Source organism: Heloderma suspectum, chromosome 6 (genome assembly GCF_057233095.1).
Source record: "Heloderma suspectum isolate Gila_16-S chromosome 6, 16-S_ref, whole genome shotgun sequence".
Lineage (NCBI taxonomy): Eukaryota > Metazoa > Chordata > Lepidosauria > Squamata > Helodermatidae > Heloderma > Heloderma suspectum.
The window spans coordinates 124705121-124725202 of record NC_139463.1 but is presented as its reverse complement, the minus strand read 5'-3'; the positions used below and the strand labels follow the sequence as shown (position 1 = coordinate 124725202).

Genomic DNA, 20082 nt, shown 5'->3' with positions numbered 1-20082 from the left:
TGCTGACCATTTCTATTCCGCCACTTTTGTGTCTTTCAGCTCAATCTGCAGGTCATCGCTTTGAAGTCGCCATCGAAAAACGGCGTGTGAATCTCCAAAACAAGGGAGAACAATGACAGGGCAGGAGTTACAGCAGGTCTGGGGTCGGTTTGGCTGGGGTAGCTGTTCATGTGAATGCAGCAGAGGCTGGGGGCTCCCATGTCAGTGGGGCGGTGAATCCACTCCAGGTTTCAGTCAGAACCAGTCAGAACTCTCAAGGGGCTCTGTTCACACCAGCCTCCGCTGTGTGAACACAGCCAGCGGTTTCGGCGGCAGTGATGCATGGGCCAATTTGCTCCCTGAGCCCCCGAACGGCCTGGCTCCAGGCTCAATGGGGGTTCTGTACCTGAAACCGCTGGCAAGTGGACAGATACAGAGCACACACTGACAGCCAGCCAGCTCGGTGGCCTGTACCTTACTACAGAAGAAGAGAAGTTTGCCACACATCTCCTGCTCACATATGGCAGAACAGGGAATACACTGGTGACCTGCAACTGCCTACCATGGAAGTGGCCCACAGCTCGGGGGTACAGCACCTACCTTGCATATAGAGGGAAAGGAAAAAAGCCCCCACTTTCAGGAGAGGGAGGTAAATGACCACAGACAAAGAGCATCTCTACACCAGCCTGAAATCCCGCATTTAAGGCGGGGCTTTCTGCTTCCGTTTTAAATGCAGGATCACAACGGACTCCCTTTACACACACTTCCTTCCCTCCCTTTCCCCCCTCCTCTCCCTCCTTATCCGAGTCTTCAATATGTTCCATTATACAGTCACTAGATGGCGCTGTGGTCTAGCCCCTCTTATTGTGATTTTACTCTTTTCACTGAGGGAACTGAAGTGCTGTGATTTGATAGCTCATTTTATCTCCAATCTTTTAAACAATGGAATAAAGGTCATTTAGTGTGGGAGACGCCCTGGAGGTTGACGACGTCATCTAAGGCAGTGGTCTCCAAAGTGGGGTGCGCAAGACAAGCCATTGGGGTGCATGAGCTGCCTGACAGTTGAGCAGCCTCCTGCTGCCCCGACGAGCTGCCACTGTCAATGATGGCGGTGGCAGAGGCAGCAGGAGGGGATGGGAGCCGAGAGGGAAGCTTCGTGGCATTTCTCTCTCGGCTCCAGTCCTATCCTGCCTCTGCCGCGGCCACCAAGAGCAAATGCGCCAGTCTCTGCCAGGCGTAGCAGCGGAAGGCAGAGTTGCTTGCTATCCTTCCAAAGGAGAGGAGATTTGCTCCAGATGTGCTGACCTTTTCTGTGAAGACAAGTGGCTGTCAGTAGTCTGCTACCTAGCAGATACTTTTGAAATAAACAAACATACTTAACCTGTCCCTTCGAGGTAAAGGTGGCATTTTAACAATGAGTGAGAAAATAACTGCTTTTCGAAAGAAACTTGTGCTATGGAGATGGCATTTTGAAAATGGATGTTTGGAAATGTTTCCATCGGTCAGTGATTTTGTTACCAAAAACGATGCGTGTCACCTATAAAAACTCTGATATCTGCATACTTGAAAAACGTGGACACGGAATTTTCTAACCTGTTTAAAAACCTTCCAAATGAAGAGTTTCACTGGGTTCTGAACCCATTTGTTAAAAACATAAAATGCAACACCTGATTAGTTTGCAAGAACAACTGATTGACATCAGGGAAGATGGAAGTTTACTAGCTGACTTTCAGCAAAAACCTTTGCATAATTGGTGGATGGGATTGAAAAATGAGAATCATGATTTAGTAAGTGCAGCCAACAATGCACTTCTTTCATTTGGATCTAGGTATCTTTGTGAGGTGTCTTTTTCAGCTATGACAGCCATTAAAACCAAGTATTAAAATAAAATGAACTTAGAACCAGGCCTTCGAATCGTTGTATAACAAAGTGTTAAACCAAGATTTTCAAAAATAACGAAACATATTCAATCACATTGCTCTCACTAAAACATAATAACAACAACAACATTTTTAGTGAGAGCAAAAAGGGGTTTTATATGTTAATAAATAAATTATTTAAAAATATTGTTTATTTCAACTTAATCTCATCCTTTTTTAATTTCTATTTTTGTGTATGTTTTATAATGGACATAGTACATGTATATCATTTATAAATAAATATACATATATTGGGGGTCCATGCTCAAAAGCATTTTACTGATAGGGGTGAGCAATCAAAAAAGTCTGGAGACCACTGATCTAATAAGGTGACCGCAAACGTCCGTGAGTAACCAATCTCAATAGCAGGATAAAAGCTCCGAGTGGAGAAGCCCTGAGACCAGTGCTCTCCGGAAGGGAACACTCCCTTATACCCTGCCCTATTCAACCCTGCAAGCATTAGTCCCAAATCCGACCCTAGCAAGAAAGGTCCCTGCCCGCCGCCCTGATCTCACTTCACCTTCGTTTTCCTGCTCCTTGGGTCTGCGCCGGGGTTGGGCTATTGGGGGGGACGTACGTGTATCTTCCGGGATGGCCCCTCCTGCTCCACCAGCTTCCTCGTTGCTACGGCTTCTCTCGGGTTGGCTGGGGGGCTTCCGGCCCCGGGGCAGGGCAACTGGTTTGGGAGGCCGCGATGGGACGGATGAGGGATCCCTGAATTGCTGCAAAAGGGAGAAGGTGGGTGTGTGGGTGTGCGTGTGACGGTGGAAAAAGAGACACAAAGAAGGCTCCCCAGAGCTCTCTGGAGCTAAAGGGAGTGCTGTAGGATATCACCACCCTCCTTCTCTGTCTGGTGAAGAATTCTGTGAAAGTCAGAAGCTTGCACGTGCCTACATCAACCTAGGTAGGTGGACCCAATGAAAGGGACACTCCCCAACTTGTGCGGCATTCACAGCAGCCCCTACAGGGCGAGTTTCCTTCAGAAGAGGAAGCACTGAAGTCTTACAGTGTCTTGCTAATAAACCAGCCAATTTTCCAGTGCTTCAAAGGTGAAGAGGCCTTAGGGGCGACACAGAAGCCAGCAGGCAGAAAAAGTGTTGCGAGTCCCAGAACCCTGGAATCGTTTTGGTTAAAAGTCCTTCTCCCCCAGGAACCTCATCGCAAAGAAACAGTTGCAGCTTTACTCTGGCGTGCAGGGGTGATTCAATGGATATTGCAATGTAGCTTGAAGCGACCCAATTGCCCCTTAGTGCCCATGGCCCTCCACTGATGACTGGGCCATGCCTTGGAGAAGTCCAGTTTCCCTCCTTGGCATCTGACAGCAACATCTGACTCATTTGCCTCTCTCGTTCCTCGGAGCTGCCCCGATCGCTCAGTGCTGAGTTGGGGTGAGATTTTGGGGGGTCGCAAAGCCCGCAAAGAGGAGCCAGCCCTCCATGACCCGAGCCCCCCTCTCTCTGCCACCCCTCGGATTCTACGGGACCCGTCCGCTTGCTTGCCTTGGCAGGTGCCGTAGCTTGGTCCTTCTCAGCATTCAGCGTGGCCATGGCAACACCCCTCTCATCCGTCCCGCTCTGCATTTCTTCTGAGGGGGGGTCATGGAGGGGCTCCTTGCCTCTGCTCTCCCGCGGGGAGCTTTCTTCAGCTGCACGGGTTCAGGAGCAGGAACACAGAAATGGATGAACGTGGCCAAGCCTTCAACAATTCTCCCCTGCACCTGCTGGAAGTCTAGGTGGCTTCGTTCAGGTGACCTGTTAACAGCCTTTTGATCAGGGGTGTCAAACCTCAGGCCTGTGGGCCAAATCCGGTCTGCCTGGGGTCTAAATCTGGCCCTCGGGGTTCCGCGGAAGGCCATGCCTTTCCCCCTGGCCCCACCCCCTTTTCCTGACCACCTACTGTTTGGTGGTTTCCTGGCTTCTCCCAGACTGTCAAGAACATACAAACTGCTTTGCTACATCAGAACAAGAGTCCACTTCGTTAACTATTCTGTTCACAACATCAGCTAGACAGATTCCTCCCGGAAATCTATCAGATGAGGACAATGAAGGCAGCCATCTTAGTTTGTTCCTAGCACCGAAAAGGTACACTGTCTCCAGACATGGAGGTTCTCTCTCTGGCTAACAGCGATGGGCAAGCTCCCATTAACATTGAATTGGCTCAGATTACGCCACGTGATTTCCCCCCTCTCCAAAAAAATCAACTTAACCTGAGCCCTTTCACATTGATTCAGACCCCCATCATACCTTCAACTGGGGATGTGCAAGGATCTGATCCTTTAAGACAGTTCGAACCCTCAATTCTGAGTTTGGATGTCACCCTGGGGAAAACTACATTTCCCAGGTCTACTTGCATCTCAGCGTGGGAGGAGGGAGACAGCAAGCGCTCCTTTCCCTCCCTTCCTCAAAACAGCCGTGGGTGCCAGGTAGTGGGTGGGAAAGAAAGGTGGGGGAGGCAGTGTGGGGGCCAGCTGAGTATGAGGGGGGTGGGGGGCTGAAGTGGAATTCTTCTGAATCCAAGCTAGAGAATAATTTCAGGGCTGTAACACTTGCCTCGTATCTGTAGTAGTGATGTATGGATTTTGTTAAATTCATTCTGGCTGTGTTTTGCGGATTCTCAGGTGACTTTGGTTCTGTCATTCACTCATGGGCAGAATCAGATTTTTTTAAAACCAGGATTTCCTTGTACTTGCATTAATTCACATCAGTGCTAATTTGCATTAGCATTAATGCACTTGTGCAATCCACATAAGTTAATGTCAATCAGCGCTAGTCTGCATTAACTAATGCAGATTAGCGCATGTGCGCAAGAGCGCATTAGCACTAATGTGAATTAGCACAAATCCCTCCCCAAAATGAAAAAATGGTCGGCAAGTCCATGAAATCTGCATGATTCAGAAAATGCTGGTCCAGTGCAGAATCAACAGGTCGGGTTCATAGAAATCCGAACTCATTTGAATCTGTTGTGGGTTTCTCTGACATCCCTAATCTGAAGTGAGCATTACAGGCCCAGAAATATGAGCCTCAGAGACATCTTTCATCACAGCTGGTAGGTGTCAGTAGGTCTGCCCTCCTCCATGAAGGTCTCCGGCCTTTTTAAAAACTAGCAGCCATGCCATACCGAAGAGCAACAGAAGGGCCCTTCTCGCCTGTCCGTGGTGCTTTTGACCTACATACCCACCTATGTCCCAGCTGGCTTCTGCCCGACGAATGGTGGCAAAGCTTGGCTTGGTACTCTGCGGTGGGGGATGGGGCCTCCACCCTCCTTGCCCTGCACAGTTCAAAAACAAAAAAGTGAACCCTTCGATACCATTTTTGCCCAGCCAAATCAAATTTATGCCCATTTTACAGACAGCAAAGAGAGGAATTGGGCCTACAAAGGCCACCCACAAAAAATCAATGTTGAGGCAGGATTTGAATACAAGGCTGCACTTGCGACTAACACTGCAGCCCTATGCATGCTTACGTGGGAGTAGGCTCAACTGAACACAGTGGGACTGGATCTGAGGAAATAGGTGTAGTCCTGTAACCACCACCAGCCATTCCACCAGCCCTGCTGAAACACGACTTCCGTCTTTCCTCTTCCCTCCCCATCCATTTTACCTCGTGTGTCATGTTGTTTTAGATCATAAGCCTGCAGGCAGGGCTGTCTTGTTTTACTGATTATATGTAAGGCACTCCAACAGCCTTTTGGCCAAGGAGCGAGGCAAAAACACTTTAAATAAATGAATAAATGTGCTGCATATCCAACTGAATAAAGTGGGCCTTTGTTGTTGTTGTTGTTGTTCAGTCGTTCAGTCGTGTCCGACTCTTCGTGACCCCATGGACCATAGCACGCCAGGCCTTCCTGTCCTGCGCTCTCTCCCGGAGCGTGCTCAAGTTCATATTCATTGCATCGGTGATGCTATCTAGCCATCTCATCCTCTGCCGTCCCCTTCTCCTTTTGCCTTCAGTCTTTCCCAGCATCAGGGTCTTTTCCAGGGAGTTTTCTCTTCGCATTAGGTGGCCAAAGTATTGGAGCTTCAGCTTCATTATCTGTCCTTCCAATGAGCACTCAGCGTTGATTTCCTTTAGGATGGACTGATTTGACCTCCTTGCAGTCCAGGGCACTCGTAAGAGTCTTCTCCAGCACCACAGTTCGAAAGCATCAATTTTTCGGTGCTCAGCCTTCCTTATAGTCCAGCTCTCACAGCCATACATTACTACTGGGAAAACCATAGCTTTGATTAGACGGACCTTTGTCGGCAAGGTGATGTCTCTGCTTCTTACTATGCTGTCTAGGTTGGCCATAGCTTTCCTCCCAAGGAGCAAGCGTCTTTTAATTTCATGGCTACAGTCACCGTCTGCGGTGATCTTGGAGCCCAAGAAAGTAAAATCTGTCACTGCTTCCATTTCTTCCCCTTCTATATGCCAGGAAGTGATAGGGCCAGATGCCATGATCTTCGTTTTTTTAATGTTGAGTTTCAAACCAGCTTTTGCACTCTCCTCTTTCACCCTCAACAAGAGGCTCTTGAGATCCTCTTCGCTTTCTGCCATTAGGGTGGTATCGTCTGCATATCGGAGGTTGTTGATAATTCTCCCGGCAATCTTAATTCCGACCTGTGATTCATCCAACCCGGCATTTCTCATGATGTACTCTGCATATAAGTTAAATAAGCAGGGTGACAATATGCAGCCTTGTCGTACTCCTTTCCCAATTTTGAACCAATCGGTTGTTCCATCTCTGGTTCTTACTGTTGCTTCTTGACCCTCGTACAGGTTTCTCAGGAGACAGGTAAGGTGGTCTGGTACTCCCATCACTTTAAGAATTTGCCACAGTTTGTTGTGATCCACACAATCAAAGGCTTTAGCGTAGTCAATGAAGCAGAAATAGACGTTTTTCTGGAATTCTCTTGCTTTCTCCATGATGCAGCGAATGTTGGTGATTTGATCTCTAGTTCCTCTGCCTCTTCGAAACCCAGCTTGTACTTCCGGTAGTTCTCGGTTCGCATACTGCTGAAGCCTAGCTTGTAGGATTTTGAGCATCACCTTGCTGGCATGTGAAATGAGCGCAATTGTGCGGTAGTTTGAACACTCTTTGGCGTTGCCCTTCTTTGGAATTGGAATGTAAACTGACCTTTTCCAGTCTTGTGGCCACTGTTGAGTGTTCCAGATTTGTTGGCATATTGAATGCAGCACTTTAACAGCATCATCTTTTAGGATTTTAAATAGCTCGGCTGGAATACTGTCATCTCCGCTAGCTTTGTTGTTACTAATGCTTCCTAAGGCCCACTTGACTTCACTCTCTAGGATGTCCGGCTCAAGTTCAGTGACCGCATTATCATGGCTATCAGGGACATTCAGATCTTTCCTGTATAGTTCTTCTGTGTATTCTTGCCACCTCTTCTTAATCTCATCTGCTTCTGTTAGGTCCCTGCCTTCTTTGTCCTTTATCATGCCCGTCTTTGCACAAAACGTTCCCTTGAGATCTCCAATTTTCCTGAAGAGATCTCTAGTCTTTCCCATTCTGTTGTTTTCCTCGATTTCTTTGCATTGTTCATTTAAGAAGGCCTTCTTGTCTCTCCTTGCTATTCTCTGGAACTCTGCATTCAGTTGGCTATATCTTCCCCTTTCTCCTTTGCTTTTCGCTTCCCTTCTTTCGTGAGCTACTTGTAAAGCCTCATCAGACAGCCACTTGGCTTTCTTGCATTTCTTTTTCTTGGGCCTTACTTCTGGGTAAACATGTTTAGGATATGGTTCTGAATCTCCCCCCGACCTCAAATTTGCTCACAGATTTGTTTTAAAAAAAGGATTGCCCTAATTCTCATGTTCAGAACATTCTCAGCTATAGTGTTTGGTGTTCTTGATGTTTGGGAAGAGGGGGAAAGAGGCTGTAAAATATTGAGTTTGGCAAGTAAATTCTAAACTAGATCGTTTTCACATCTTTAAAAAATAAACAAGACTTTAAAAAACCTAGGGGCATGATTTGGCCAGATTCATGTACCCCCAAGTCCCCATTGCAATTAAATTGCGTGCTTAACTCTCCCACCGAAATCAGAACTTTAAAGGGCTTAACTTTGGCCAGGTTATGCCCCAAGGGCAGCCTCCCCCAACCTGGTGACCTCCATATGTGTTGGACTGCAACTCCTGCTGGCTTCAGAATGACAGGGCTTGTAGTCCAACACAACTAGAGTGCAGCTGATTGGGAAAGACTGCCCTAGGGTTTCATGTAACCCTTGAAAATTCACTTTGAAAACGCCCCAAACCCAACATTTCTAATGTCAATATTGAGCATGCAGCAAAAGTCCAAATGTGTGCTCAATTCTGTTTCTGGACTGATGCACACTCAGGTCCAGTGCACTGCATCAGATTAGGGCGAGAGAGAGATGTTGCGCGGGAGGAGCAGGGAAGGAGGCCCGAACGGCGAGGGGCTGGGGTGGTGCCACACACCTGAGTCGTCCGATGAGCGCCTTCTCTGTCGGTCTTGCATGCCCCCTCCTCGCTCCAGGTCAACGCTCTAGAGCAAGACAAGGCACGTGAATTCCATGAAAGAAATAGCATTCTTGGTGTCCTGTAGTCCTGCCTCCAGTCAGCCTCCAATTACCTCCAACTTGGCATCCAGGCTCCACCCCTTGGCACGCCCCATTCCAGGCAAGGGCACGCCTTGGACCCGTGCAGGCTGCAAGAGCTCCGCCCCTTTGGAGTCTGGCTCCGCCCTCTCCGTGTCAGGATTGGAACCCTTTCCGTGGAGAGAAGGGGAAAGGGAAGTAAAAAAGAGGGACCTCCTCTAAGCCCCCCTTCTGCTCTGACTCATTCCCCTGAGCAAAGCCTTCCTTACCTGCCTTGTCCTGCTGGGCAGACCCTTCACCCCGCTCCCCGGGGCCACGTTTCCCATTCCCGGAAGCAGCATGGCCATCCCAGCAGTGTCCTGCCCCAGCTTCCTCTCCTCCTCTTGGCCAGCAGCAGGGTGCAGGGGGGGCCTCTGTTCGTCCCCCCCACCCATTGGGGGTGGGGGAGGACTCGGGGGCAGCTCCTCCAGATCCCGCTCTCCCTTGATGCTGCGATACCTGCGGAAATGGAAGAGCCCCCTCCTCCTCTTCTTCTGCAGGGGTGGGAGGGAGTCGGAGGGGCCCGGCCTCACCCCGCAACTCTTAGGCGTCCGAGGATAGCTGCGAGAGGGGAAAGTGAGGGGACTGAGCTCAAGGATTGTGCTCCTCTTCTCAGGCACCGCTGTGGCTAAGGAACAGGGGAGACCCGTAAGGGCCGGGGGTGGTTCCAGAAGAGGCTTTTATCCGGCCATCGCACCATCACATTTGCGGAATTTTATAGGAGGTCCAGAAGACGTCGTCTTCAACTGGTAACCTCCCTGTGTTTTCCCACTGCTTCCTCTGTCTTTTTTTATTTTCCACAAAAAATATCAGTTAAGGAGGAAATGTCTGAATAGCAGTGTGATGCCTTTTGACTACTCGTGCTACGAGTCCTCTTTGTGGAAGCACCCTCGGTTGCAGAGCAACTAGGGGTGCAATCCTATGCAAGTTTAGAAAGGAGAAAGGCTGACAACTCCCAGCCTGCCCCAGCCAGCTATGCATGCTGGGAGTTGTCGGCCTTTTTTCTGTCTAAACTTGCATAGGATTGAGCCTTAACTCTGCGTTAGGGACAATGCATGGGAGGGGGGGTACACTAAGCTCACCCGGTGTTGTCAGCAAGCACCCTCCTGTTAAAAAATTCATCGAGGCCTTCATCCAGCCGCGGCGCCGACCCGTTCTCCTGTTCTCTGGACTCAATAGACCCCAGAATTCGGTTCTGAAGGGGGGAAAAGACTGACCTCTTAATTCTTCCCACATATTTTTGATTGAGCATCTCCTCTTTATTCATAGTCTAAAGCGGGGGGGGGGGACGTGTGGCCCTCCACATGTGTTGGCCTACAACTTCCATCATTCTCCACCACTGGCTGTGTTGGTTGGGATGGATGGGAGTTGTAGGCCAAAAACCTCTGGAGGGCCGCATGTCGCCCACCTTTCCAGTAAAGGAAAAGAGGCTGCCCCATCTCCAGTGGGCGGAACCCCATCTAGGAATGTTTGGAAGAGGACTATCTGATTTGCTTCCTTGTGTCCAATTTAATGGTTCACTTTCCTCCGCAGCACAGTCAAAGTAGGAAGTGCCACCCGCAAAAGAGGTGGGACTTCCTGGTTTAAGAATGGTTAAACTATGTCAGTTTTGGAGGGTTTGGGGGGAGTCTTGTTCCAGGTTGATGAGCAAAGAGTGGAACCAAAAAAAAACCCCGGAGTGTAAAGGAGTGGCTTTAGGCTTCTAAAGTGTAAAAAAAAAAACAGAGTGTAAAGGAGTGGCTTTAGGCTTTAGGCTTCTTACACTCTTTAGGCTTCTGGCTAACACTACTTTATTAGTTAAGGATTAGCTACTTTGCAAATGCAGATTCTAGGAAACTCTCAGACTGCAATGAAAGAGGTAATCCACACATCCACGAATATCAATAGAGGAGACTAAGCGAAAGTTAGAAAAGCTGCCAGCAGTCTGGACAAGAACTTCTCAGCCAGACTTGCTTGGCTCCAGACTCCCTTAGGGTGGCTCCCTCCTACGTTGGCTTCCACGGCTGGCCAACCTGGTGGAGCGCCTGAGCCCTGCCCCTCACTTTTCCCGCCTCACTCTGTGACGGACCCTAGCGTCCCTCGAGTCACACCTCTCACTCCCCTCCTCCTCCTCCTTTTCCTCCTCCTCCCGACCCTGAGTTCTCATGGTGGAGGAAGGGGAGAGCCGTTCAGGCTGGGCCATCTGTGTGTCAAGGTCTTGGGAAGAAAGTCTTGCCGTACCTGGGCTCACTAGGGAGGATGTCTTCCCCTGTTCTGGTGTTCCCATTCTGAATCTGAGCTGCCAGACATCTCCACACACCCAGATGCATTCCTGGCATGCAGCTCGCTATGAGCAGTGGCGTGGTAGAGGCAGGGCTTGCAGGGTCAAACTGCCAGCACTTTTTTATTAGCAGGGTCTCCGACATATCTACCACCCCACTCAGACTTCCCTGTACCCTCTGAGATTACCTGCAATTCCTACAGTAACACGGAGGAGGAATGGATTTTCCCAGGAACAATATATTGTAATGCAAAGTATTTGGGGATGGCCCAGTCTTGAATGGGCAATGAAGACCCATTAGCTTTACAAAAGACCTGCTCCTGGTGGATAAAAGAAGGACTAGAACTGGTTTGTTGATCCAATCAGCACAGCTGGCTGCAGTTTTGGGCTGTCTTTGGGACTCTGGTGATGAGCACCAGCATTTCAAAAGGTATCATTGCACCACTGGCTGCAAGTGACACAGAGAGCAGACAGAGGAAACGTGGCAGTGAAGATACTGTAGACAGTAAGTGAATGCAGTGGAAGCTGGTGGCTCCGATGTCAGTGGGGTGGTCAATCCGCTCCGGGTTTCAGTAAGAACCAGTCAGAACTCTCAAGGAGCTATCCAAGGTGCTTCTCACTGGTTCTGACTGAAACCTGGAGGTGATTCACTTCCCCACTGACGCTGGGGCCACCAGCCTCGACTGACTGAATAAGAGCATTAACTGGATGAAAGGAGAATGAAATCAAAGGGTTATGAAATGGAAAACAAGGGAGGTAACATTGGTTACATCTCTCTCTTCTTGTGATTTCAGTGAAATCAGTCAAGTTGTACAAGGGTCCAAGAACTTGGCCAAATTGCCAGATCCGCACACAAAAAGGCCAAAGGAGGGATGAGAAACTAGGGATGTGTGAACCCGCCCCTTTCTGGGCACCTGTTCGCGAGTCCCCTGACCGCACTCGAGTCCATCCTGCACTTGGTGAGCAGCCTGTGCTCACCCCAGCGGCTTCATCGAACTCCACAGTCGCCATTTAAAAAAAAACAGAATGGCAATCGCAAAAATGCACACATTTGTGCATTCGCAAAATGCGCATTTTTGCATATGCAAATATGCGTATTTGCAAAAATGCACATTTTCTTGCATACACAAATATGTGCATTTTTGCAATTGCCATTTTATTTTTCAAAAAATGGCCACCACGGAGGTCACCGAGGCCACTGCGGTGAGTGTGGGCCACTCACCGAGAGCGGGCAAGGGGCGAGCGGGGGCAGTAGCTCGGTGAGTGGGCCTTGGGAGTGCAGGCGGGGGGGTTCCGTCAGACTCCCAGACAGAATCAGGTGCCTGCACCATCTGTTTTTCTACATGAAGCTTTTATCCCACACCTTTACCAAGGCTTCTGCTTCTGGATTCTTTGCAGGGTTAAGGCCGGCTTTTTTCTGGGGGGTTTCTTTCTCTGCCTTTCTATATGTTTCATTATATAACCACTATGGTGCTGTGGTATAGCAGAATTGCGCAATTATACAAAACTCTCCATCACTTCTAAATAATACTGGACTTTCCTCCTTAGGAAAAAACCTGCAATAATGGTTGCAAAGCACGGGAGAGGCCCTAGAGGATGATGTCATGTAACAGACCCACAAACTACCATGGGTGAGCAATCATGAGCGCACATAAAAGCTTTGTGCAGAAAGGCTCTTGGTGAATGGAGCAATTAACACACGAAAAGAAGAACTGGGAGATTAGAGGAGGGGGCTAACAGGGAAGGTTGTGGGAGGAGAGAACCAAACTCCAGGGACTCATGTGTTATATACTCACGTGGGAACGGAAGCCGCTGTGAGGAGTGCTGCGGGGGGGTCGGGGCCTGCCCCGGGTGCGGTGCTCCAGCCGGGCGCCCTCCGTCGGCAAGTCAGAGAGTGCCTCAAAGGACGTGCTGCGGGAGTGGGCGTACTGGCTGCTGCTGGCCAAGGATATCCAGCCGAGGGGAGAGCCCATGCTGGGACCTGTGAGGTCGCCATCCTGCTCTGAGCCACCTGCAAGAGGAAGCAAGTCTATGGATGGATGGACAGGCCTGGATTGGACACTTACAGGGTGGGGGGGAGGAGAGTGCATCTGGGAACATTTTTGGACATGATGGAAGAGAGTTTAATGGTAATGGACCTTCCTAGGGATATGGATATATATATATATATTTTGCCATGTTATTGCATTTTATGGTTTTAAGTTTTGTTTTGTGAACTACCCAGACAGCTTTGGCTATTGAGCAGTATAGAAATGTAATCAATAAAAAACAAAGCTAGAGTGTATAGCAGGGATCCAGGATCTCTGGCCTGGGGAAAGTAAGAGCTTTAAGCTAAAATATGCATTTTTGGCCCCACCCTGTTTGCCTTCAGTCCTGCCCACCATGGAATACGTCCCCGCCAAGTGTCTCCGCAATGGAATTTGGCCCTCGAGCCAAAAGGTTTCACCGCCCTTAGTGTATAGGAACAGTAATGCAAATAGATGGACAAGGTATAGGTGAAAATGTATGTTTGGAGAAGGCAGAAGCAGCTGCAACACAACATCCAAGAGATCAGGCTGGAGGGATCATAGAATCATAGAATCATAGAATAGTAGGGTTGGAAGGGGCCTACAAGGCCATCGAGTCCAACCCCCTGCTCAATGCAGGAATCCAAGTCAGAGCATCCCTGACAAATGGCTGTCCAGCCTCGTCTTGAAGGCCTCCAGTGTGGGAGAGCCCACCACCTCCCCAGGTAATTGGTTCCATTGCCGTATTGCTCTGACACTCAGGAAGTTTTTCCTGATGTTCAGCAGGAATCTGGCTTCCTGTAACTTGAGCCCATTATTCCGTGTCCTGCACTCTGGGATGATCCAGAAGAGATCCTGGCCTTCTTCTCTGTGACAACCTTTCAAGTACTTGAAGAGTGCTATCATATCTCCCCTCAGTCTTCTCTTCTCAAGGCTAAACATGCCCAGTTCTTTCAGTCTCTCTTCATAGGGCTTTGTTCATAGGGCTTTGTTTTGGGTTTTGGGATGTTGGGGGCAAGGGGGCACCTCGAACTGCTTGACTGCTGCCCTGGAAAAATGTCTATGGCGGGCAGCCACCTGGGTTGCCCTTTCAGCTCAGCTGTCCTTCATGGGTTGCAGGATGCGTGGATGGGCTTGCACCAGGAGAGATGGGCAGAAGGAGCCGAACGTTATGGCTGGGAGGAGGATGGCCAGGGCACTCACTGATGAAGGCAGAAGCGGGCCGGATTCTGCGGCAGTTCTTCTGCCTCTTGATGGCCATGGTGTCCTGTGAGAAGAGATGGTCAGGTGAGCCCAACAGGGGAGCCTGGAATGTGGGAGCAGACTCGGGGTCTCCCCAGAGCCAGCCCACAGATGCTTACGATGCTGGAGCTGAGCTCATCGTCCGCAGCCTCCTCGTGATCGCGGAGCCGGGGCTTCCCCAGCTGCTCTGGGAGGGCGCAGTTGTCTTGTCCCTCAGAAAGCCGGCGGAGGTGGGTGATGTGCTGGGCCTGTGGTTGCGGAGGAGAGGAGGCATTACCGGAGCAGGGAAGAGAGGGGCTTGCTGTGCATGAGGGAGGTGTGTGGGAGTCCGACTGCGGTGGCACAACCCTTTTGTGATACTGAATTTGTTTCCCCCAAATGCCCACGGTCCCTCCCAGCATGCCTGAAAGTTACGTCCTCTCGGCCAGGCTCAGCTATGTAGGGGCTTTGTTGAGTTCACTCAGCGGTGACAGGAAAGTGCTCTGCACAGGCTCTTGGGGACTTTTGTCTTTGTTTTTCTTTTTATATGCCGGGGCTGAAATGTGGCTCAAGCAAACAAAGAAAAAAAAAACCCACAGGAATGGAGGCTCATTAAATTAAGCCCTGGAAGTGTGGAGTTTAGGATAGTGGTGGTGGTGGTGGTGGTGGTGGGAGGAGGGGCGGTTCTCACCAGATTCTTGTGGGCATGGTACAGCTCCTGCAGCAGTTCTTCCACAATGGTGTTGGTGAGATACGTCACCACGGACAGTTTCACCTCACTGGGGAGGGGTCAGAGGTCAAGAGGGTCAGAGGTCAAGCAGACGTAGGTACAGGCCCGTGTTTGGATACTCATGTTTGTATCCTCCCTTCCAAACCTGGCCCCAATGGTACTCTCACATGCTAATCTTGCACCCGGTTATACCCTCGTTGGATGTGTTCCCCACTGCCATTTTCCCTCCCCGTGGGCTGTATTTACACCCCATGGCCTGCTGTTTCTCACTTGAGCTTGTTCTGAATATCCTGGCCGGCCTGTTCCAGCAGAGCTCCCCGGACAAAGTTTCGGGGCACAGCGACGCGCTCCGAAACAGCTGCCAAAATCTTGTTATGCTCTTCAGCTGCCTGGACAGCATGTGGGCACAGCTCCTGCGTGAGGGTGACCATCGACTCCAGAATCACCTGGCAACGAGACAAGCAATGGAGACAAGCACAACAGAAGAACATTGTGCGATACAGCACCAACCCAAACACTTGCAGCGTGTTTCTCTCAGGAATCAACCCTGCTCTTTCCCAGAATGCAACACACTTAGAATCATAGAATAGTAGGGTTGGAAGGGGCCTACAAGACCATCGAGCCCAACCCCCTGCTCAGTGCAGGAATCCAGGTCAAAGCATCCCTGACAGATGGTTGTCCAGCTTCATCCTGAATGCCTCCAGTGTGGGAGAGCCCATCACCTCCCTAGGGAATGGGTTCCATTGGTGTACGGCTCTAACAGTCAGGAAGTTTCCCCTGATGTTCAGCCGGAATGTGGCTTCCTGTACCTTGAGCCCATTATTCTGTGTCCTGCACTCTGGGATGATCGAGAAGAGATCCTGGCCTTCCTCTCTGTGGCAACCTTTCAAGGACTTGAAGAGCGCTATCCTATCTCCCCTCAGTCTTCTCTTCTCAAGGCTAAACATGCCCAGTTCTTTCAGTCTCTCCTCGTAGGGCTTTGTTTCCAGTCCCCTGATCATCTTTGTTGCCCTCCTCTGAACACACTCCAGTTTGTCTGCATCCTTCTTAAAGTGTGGTGCCCAGAACTGGACACAGTACTCCAGATGAGGCCTAACCAGTGCTGAGTACAGGGGAACTAGTACTTCACGTCACTTCTTGAACTCGATTCACCACACAGTTCTGGCCAGCTACTACAGGTGCAACAGGCCCTCTCGTCAACTGACTTGGTTCCCCTGACAAGCACAAGGGACAGGGCCTGGGAGTCTCTTGATACAAAGGCTTCCAAACCATCTTTGTCCTAGGCACTGGCAAGATATTGTCCCTCCCGTCCTGCTGCCCCCGCTTAAAAGACACTCCCCCTGCTTAGGACACACTCAAATTGTTTTCTCACAGCAATTACAAAAAAAAAAAAATAAGATAAAAATATGCCTGCCAGTTCTGCGCCCTGAATGGAAAGGAGACTGGGACAGATGCTCATGTTACCTGCAGCTCCTTGTCCACGGCTTTCGACACCTCACTGGCCACTGACTCTAGTCTGTGTCGGACCGGCCCGTCACTGGCCAATATGTGCCCAAGCTCATACAGGCTGGGGAAGAGCTGAGGGAGAGAGAGACCCGAGAGGGAGCTTCATTGGAACAGGGTTAAAAGCGTGCACAGATATGAAAATGTCGACAGAGCCTTTTTTCAGCTTGGTGCTGAATCCAAATCTTCACAGGTGAGGAATATTTGGGAGGGAAACTGATTACAGACTCATGGATGTTAATTCAGGCCAAAGTGATTAAGGGTCAAACTACATGTGACTTTGAGCACGTGATGAAAAAAACACGTTGAGACTGGCCAGGTCTTTTTTGATTAAAAAAAAGCAGCTGACCTCCCCCAGTGCCATGGTCCCAATCCAGATGCTGGGGCGGTGGAGGCACCATAGCTGCTTTTTGTAAACATAGGGACATGGCCGGTTTTTAAATCCCATGCTTCAAATCACATCTAGCTTGATCCTTGTGCCTGTGAAAAGAGAGGTGCTAAGTCTGGGTGTCCTGCCTCAGACGTTTTGGGGTGGAGGTTGAAAATGATTGCTTAGAGGAGAGGAAAAAGCACTTTGCATATGCTCTGAAGCACTCGTTTTATGATTACTTTACATCTTGCCAGGTTGGAGCCCCTGCATTGGGGAGCAAACTGCAGTCCAGCGATAGAGCACCTGTTCTGCATGCAGAAGGCCTGACTCGGTATAAGGCCATTATAATATGTTCCAAATCGGTTCTGGGGCTGAATCTTGGCTCAAATTAAGCTGGCTGGCAACCTCCAAGATAGGGAGAGGGCATTCAGGGACAAGAGTTTCTGGCTATGTATCTCACCGCCCGTGAATTCTTGGCTTCCTTCATGAGTTCCCGGGCATACAGCACTTCCTCCTGAACAGTATCAGCAGAGCAGGATCGCAGCACCCGCACTTCTTCCTGGACCCTCACGCACAGGCGGCTCATCATCTAGGGAAGGGTAGGACACAGGGCCATTATCTCCTGCCCTACCAAAGATGCCAAGTCCCAGACTCCCTCACCCCAGGCCAGCCAATCAGCAACCCCAGCAGTGGAAAGTTGCTCATCCCACCCAGAATCCTGTGACGTTTCACATCCCAGAGTCCCACAGCATCAAGAAGAGTGGATGGGTGGGGGTCGTACAGGGAGATGGGAACGTTTACTTGCTCGGCGCTATTGGTGACGATTCCTTGGTGGAGGCGGAAGGCTTGCTCCTGGGGGAACTTCTGCGAGTGGTTGTTCCTGAGGAGACACCACTGGATCTGAAGCGGAGAGTGAGGGGAAAGAGACGAGGGAAAGTGACAGCAAAGCTGGGGTTGGTGACCCTCCTGCATGCCAGGGGCGGGAGGTTGTACATGCGTGGGACAGGACTCACCTTTTGCCACACCTCATCCGTCCTCTCGGGGGCATTGCGGTAGGCTGCAGTGATATCACTCATGGGGAAGGACATGAACTTGAGGGTGTAGTTGCTGAAGAAGAGGAAGGGGGAGTGAGAGGCCACATTAGCATCCTGCCCTGTACCCCGGGCCCATGGCTTTCACAAGTGAATCTAAAGGCCCAAATGACACATTACCTGCAAAGCCATCCATCAGTAGCTGGCAGGTCCAGTGGGGGCAACTGGAAGCAGAGAGCGGGAGGGGCTGTGGAGTTCTTAACCCTTTCCTCACCAGCTATTTCCCCAATATAAATTCCACCTCAAGGGGCTTTTCCCCACATGAGGTTTCTAATGTGTGTTTCCCCATACAATGAGCAGGAGGGGTGCTATTTTAGACAAATGCCTCCCTCTCTACCCCCGACAAGGGTGTGAGAACACGGCCCCTGCCACATGAAAAAAAATGACAGACATGATATTTCTATCATTGTTAATGTGAACCCATTCAACATCAGTTGATTTGTGTTTATGTTATGTTTTCATGAAGATGTTGTATTCAAGCTGCATCTTATTGTTAGCGCCTTGATAGTAACTTTTGGGTGGGAAGGTGGGATATACGTAAATTTCATAAATAAATAAGTTACTCACTTCTCCAAGGCCCGGGCAATGTCCTGAAAGCCTTGTGCCGTGGTATTGTTCCTGTCCCAGGAAATGCTCCTGGAAAGCAGAAAGAGGCAGTGACAGTCATCTTTTTTCAGGTTACACCTGTGAAATCCTTACCAGCACCAGCAAAAGTGCTCCTTTGCTGCATCAGACGGCGGTGTTATGGGAAGCATTTCCCGTTACACGGTAAGCCCATTTGAAACTAAGGCTGGGTTTGCAGAACACACTAACCCACACTCAGTGGTTGAGTGTGGGCTGTTGTTCAACCATTGGTTGTTTGTTGAACTGTGGGTTATTATTAGCCATGCAGTGTGGCTTATTTTTCTCAAACAAGCCATACTGAGAAGCCACAGTTTGTTGTTAAGTTGTTCAGGGTGGTTAACAAGCCACCCTGTGGAAAATGTCCTGCGTTTGGACCATGCTAATTAATTGTGGGTTTGCGTGTTGTGTGAACACAGCCTAAATTTTCATATTCAGGGGTGCAAGTGCACTTTCAAATTCTAAGTGCTGGGAAAAACAACGAGAGAGCGCCACTCCCCTGCCCCCCCCCCACACACCAGCTTTCCCACCTCAGTGTGCTGTTGATCTGTAAGGCTTTGGACAGCATCTTGGCCCCGATGTCTTCCATGCAGTTCCCACTCAGGTCCACTTTGGTCAAGCAAGTGTTGCTGCCCAGGGCGTTGATCAGGATGCTGGTGCGGCTTTTCAGCCGGGAATCAACAACTGAGAAAGACTGCAGGGACTTTGGAGGGGGTGCGGGTAGGGAAAAGGGGCTGAGCAGGGATTTCAAATCCTCCACAAAGCCCCCTCCATCCACCCACCCAGGTCTGCTCACACTGCACTTGGGGCCCTCTGGCAAGCTCATTTCTCACGCAACTTGTACACCTGCCCTGTTCAAATTATTCTTCCTCCCCCCTGCTCCCTTGTACACACTACAAATTCTCAGACTGCTTGTGAACATAAGAAAGGCCCTGCTGGATCAGACCAAAGGTCCATGTAGCCCAGCATTCTGTTCACACAGTGGCCACCCAGCTGCCCACGGGAAGCCCACACGCAGGACTTGAGTGCGACAGCACCCTCCTGCTCATGTTCCCCAGCCACTGGATCTGAGCCTTATCCTCCATGAATGCATTTAATCCCCCTTTAAAGCCATCCAAGTTGGTGGCCATCCAGTGGAGGCTGGTGGCTCCGATGTCATGGGGCGGCGCATCCACTCCAGATTTCAGTCAGAACCCGTCAGAACTCTAAAGGAGCTCTCCAAGGTGCTTCTGATGGGTTCTGACAAAACCCAGAGTAGATTCACTGCCCCACTGACATTGCAGCCACCAGCCTCCACTGTGGCCTTCACTACATCTTGTGGTAGCAAATTCTAGTTTCACTATGCGCTTTCAGAAGACAGACTTCCTTTTGTCCATCCTGAATCTCCCACCATTCAGCTTCATGAGAGCCACCCTTTCTCTGCAACTTGCATAATTGTGTACACCTCTACTGTGTCTCCTCTTTCCGCTTCCCAGGCATTTAAATCTTTAAGTTTCTGTTGTTTTGAATCTGTTACTGCCTTCTAAATCTTTGCACTGCTGCTAGGCTTGATTTTGGCTTTTAAACTTTATTTTATACTGTAGTGTTAAACTTTTGTATTATATTTTATTGTGTTGTATTTTATGGTTCAATTGTTGTGAACTGCCCAGAGAGCTTTGGCTATTGAGCAATACAGAACTGTAATTAATTAATTAATTAATACCTGCCTTCCCAGGTGAACAGTCCCCATCTGGATCAGGTCTCCTGCTCCTGCTATCTGCTCCCAATGGGAGCTTTTCCCCCAGTGCAAATAGGAGATG

General features: G+C 49.8%; 1 protein-coding gene across 2 annotated transcripts in view; it reads right to left on the bottom strand.

Moving 5' to 3' along the window:
• CARMIL3 (capping protein regulator and myosin 1 linker 3) overlaps nucleotides 1-20082 on the bottom strand; it is a 72912-nt gene that overhangs the window by 2288 nt on the left and 50542 nt on the right. The window contains exons 21-38 of one of the 2 annotated variants that reach the window (XM_084806515.1): nucleotides 18814-18986; nucleotides 18230-18298; nucleotides 17585-17678; nucleotides 17373-17471; nucleotides 17032-17160; nucleotides 16163-16276; nucleotides 14969-15144; nucleotides 14660-14747; nucleotides 14109-14237; nucleotides 13951-14014; nucleotides 12538-12752; nucleotides 9564-9676; nucleotides 8712-9042; nucleotides 8478-8612; nucleotides 8324-8390; nucleotides 5076-5165; nucleotides 3398-3543; nucleotides 2419-2620 (exon numbers count right to left, since the gene is read on the bottom strand). In XM_084806515.1, the coding sequence (XP_084662641.1) occupies nucleotides 2419-2620; nucleotides 3398-3543; nucleotides 5076-5165; nucleotides 8324-8390; nucleotides 8478-8612; nucleotides 8712-9042; nucleotides 9564-9676; nucleotides 12538-12752; nucleotides 13951-14014; nucleotides 14109-14237; nucleotides 14660-14747; nucleotides 14969-15144; nucleotides 16163-16276; nucleotides 17032-17160; nucleotides 17373-17471; nucleotides 17585-17678; nucleotides 18230-18298; nucleotides 18814-18986 (2434 nt within the window). The remainder of the gene's footprint in view (nucleotides 1-2418; nucleotides 2621-3397; nucleotides 3544-5075; nucleotides 5166-8323; nucleotides 8391-8477; nucleotides 8613-8711; nucleotides 9043-9563; nucleotides 9677-12537; nucleotides 12753-13950; nucleotides 14015-14108; nucleotides 14238-14659; nucleotides 14748-14968; nucleotides 15145-16162; nucleotides 16277-17031; nucleotides 17161-17372; nucleotides 17472-17584; nucleotides 17679-18229; nucleotides 18299-18813; nucleotides 18987-20082) is intronic. The other variant, XM_084806516.1, reaches the window with a different exon arrangement.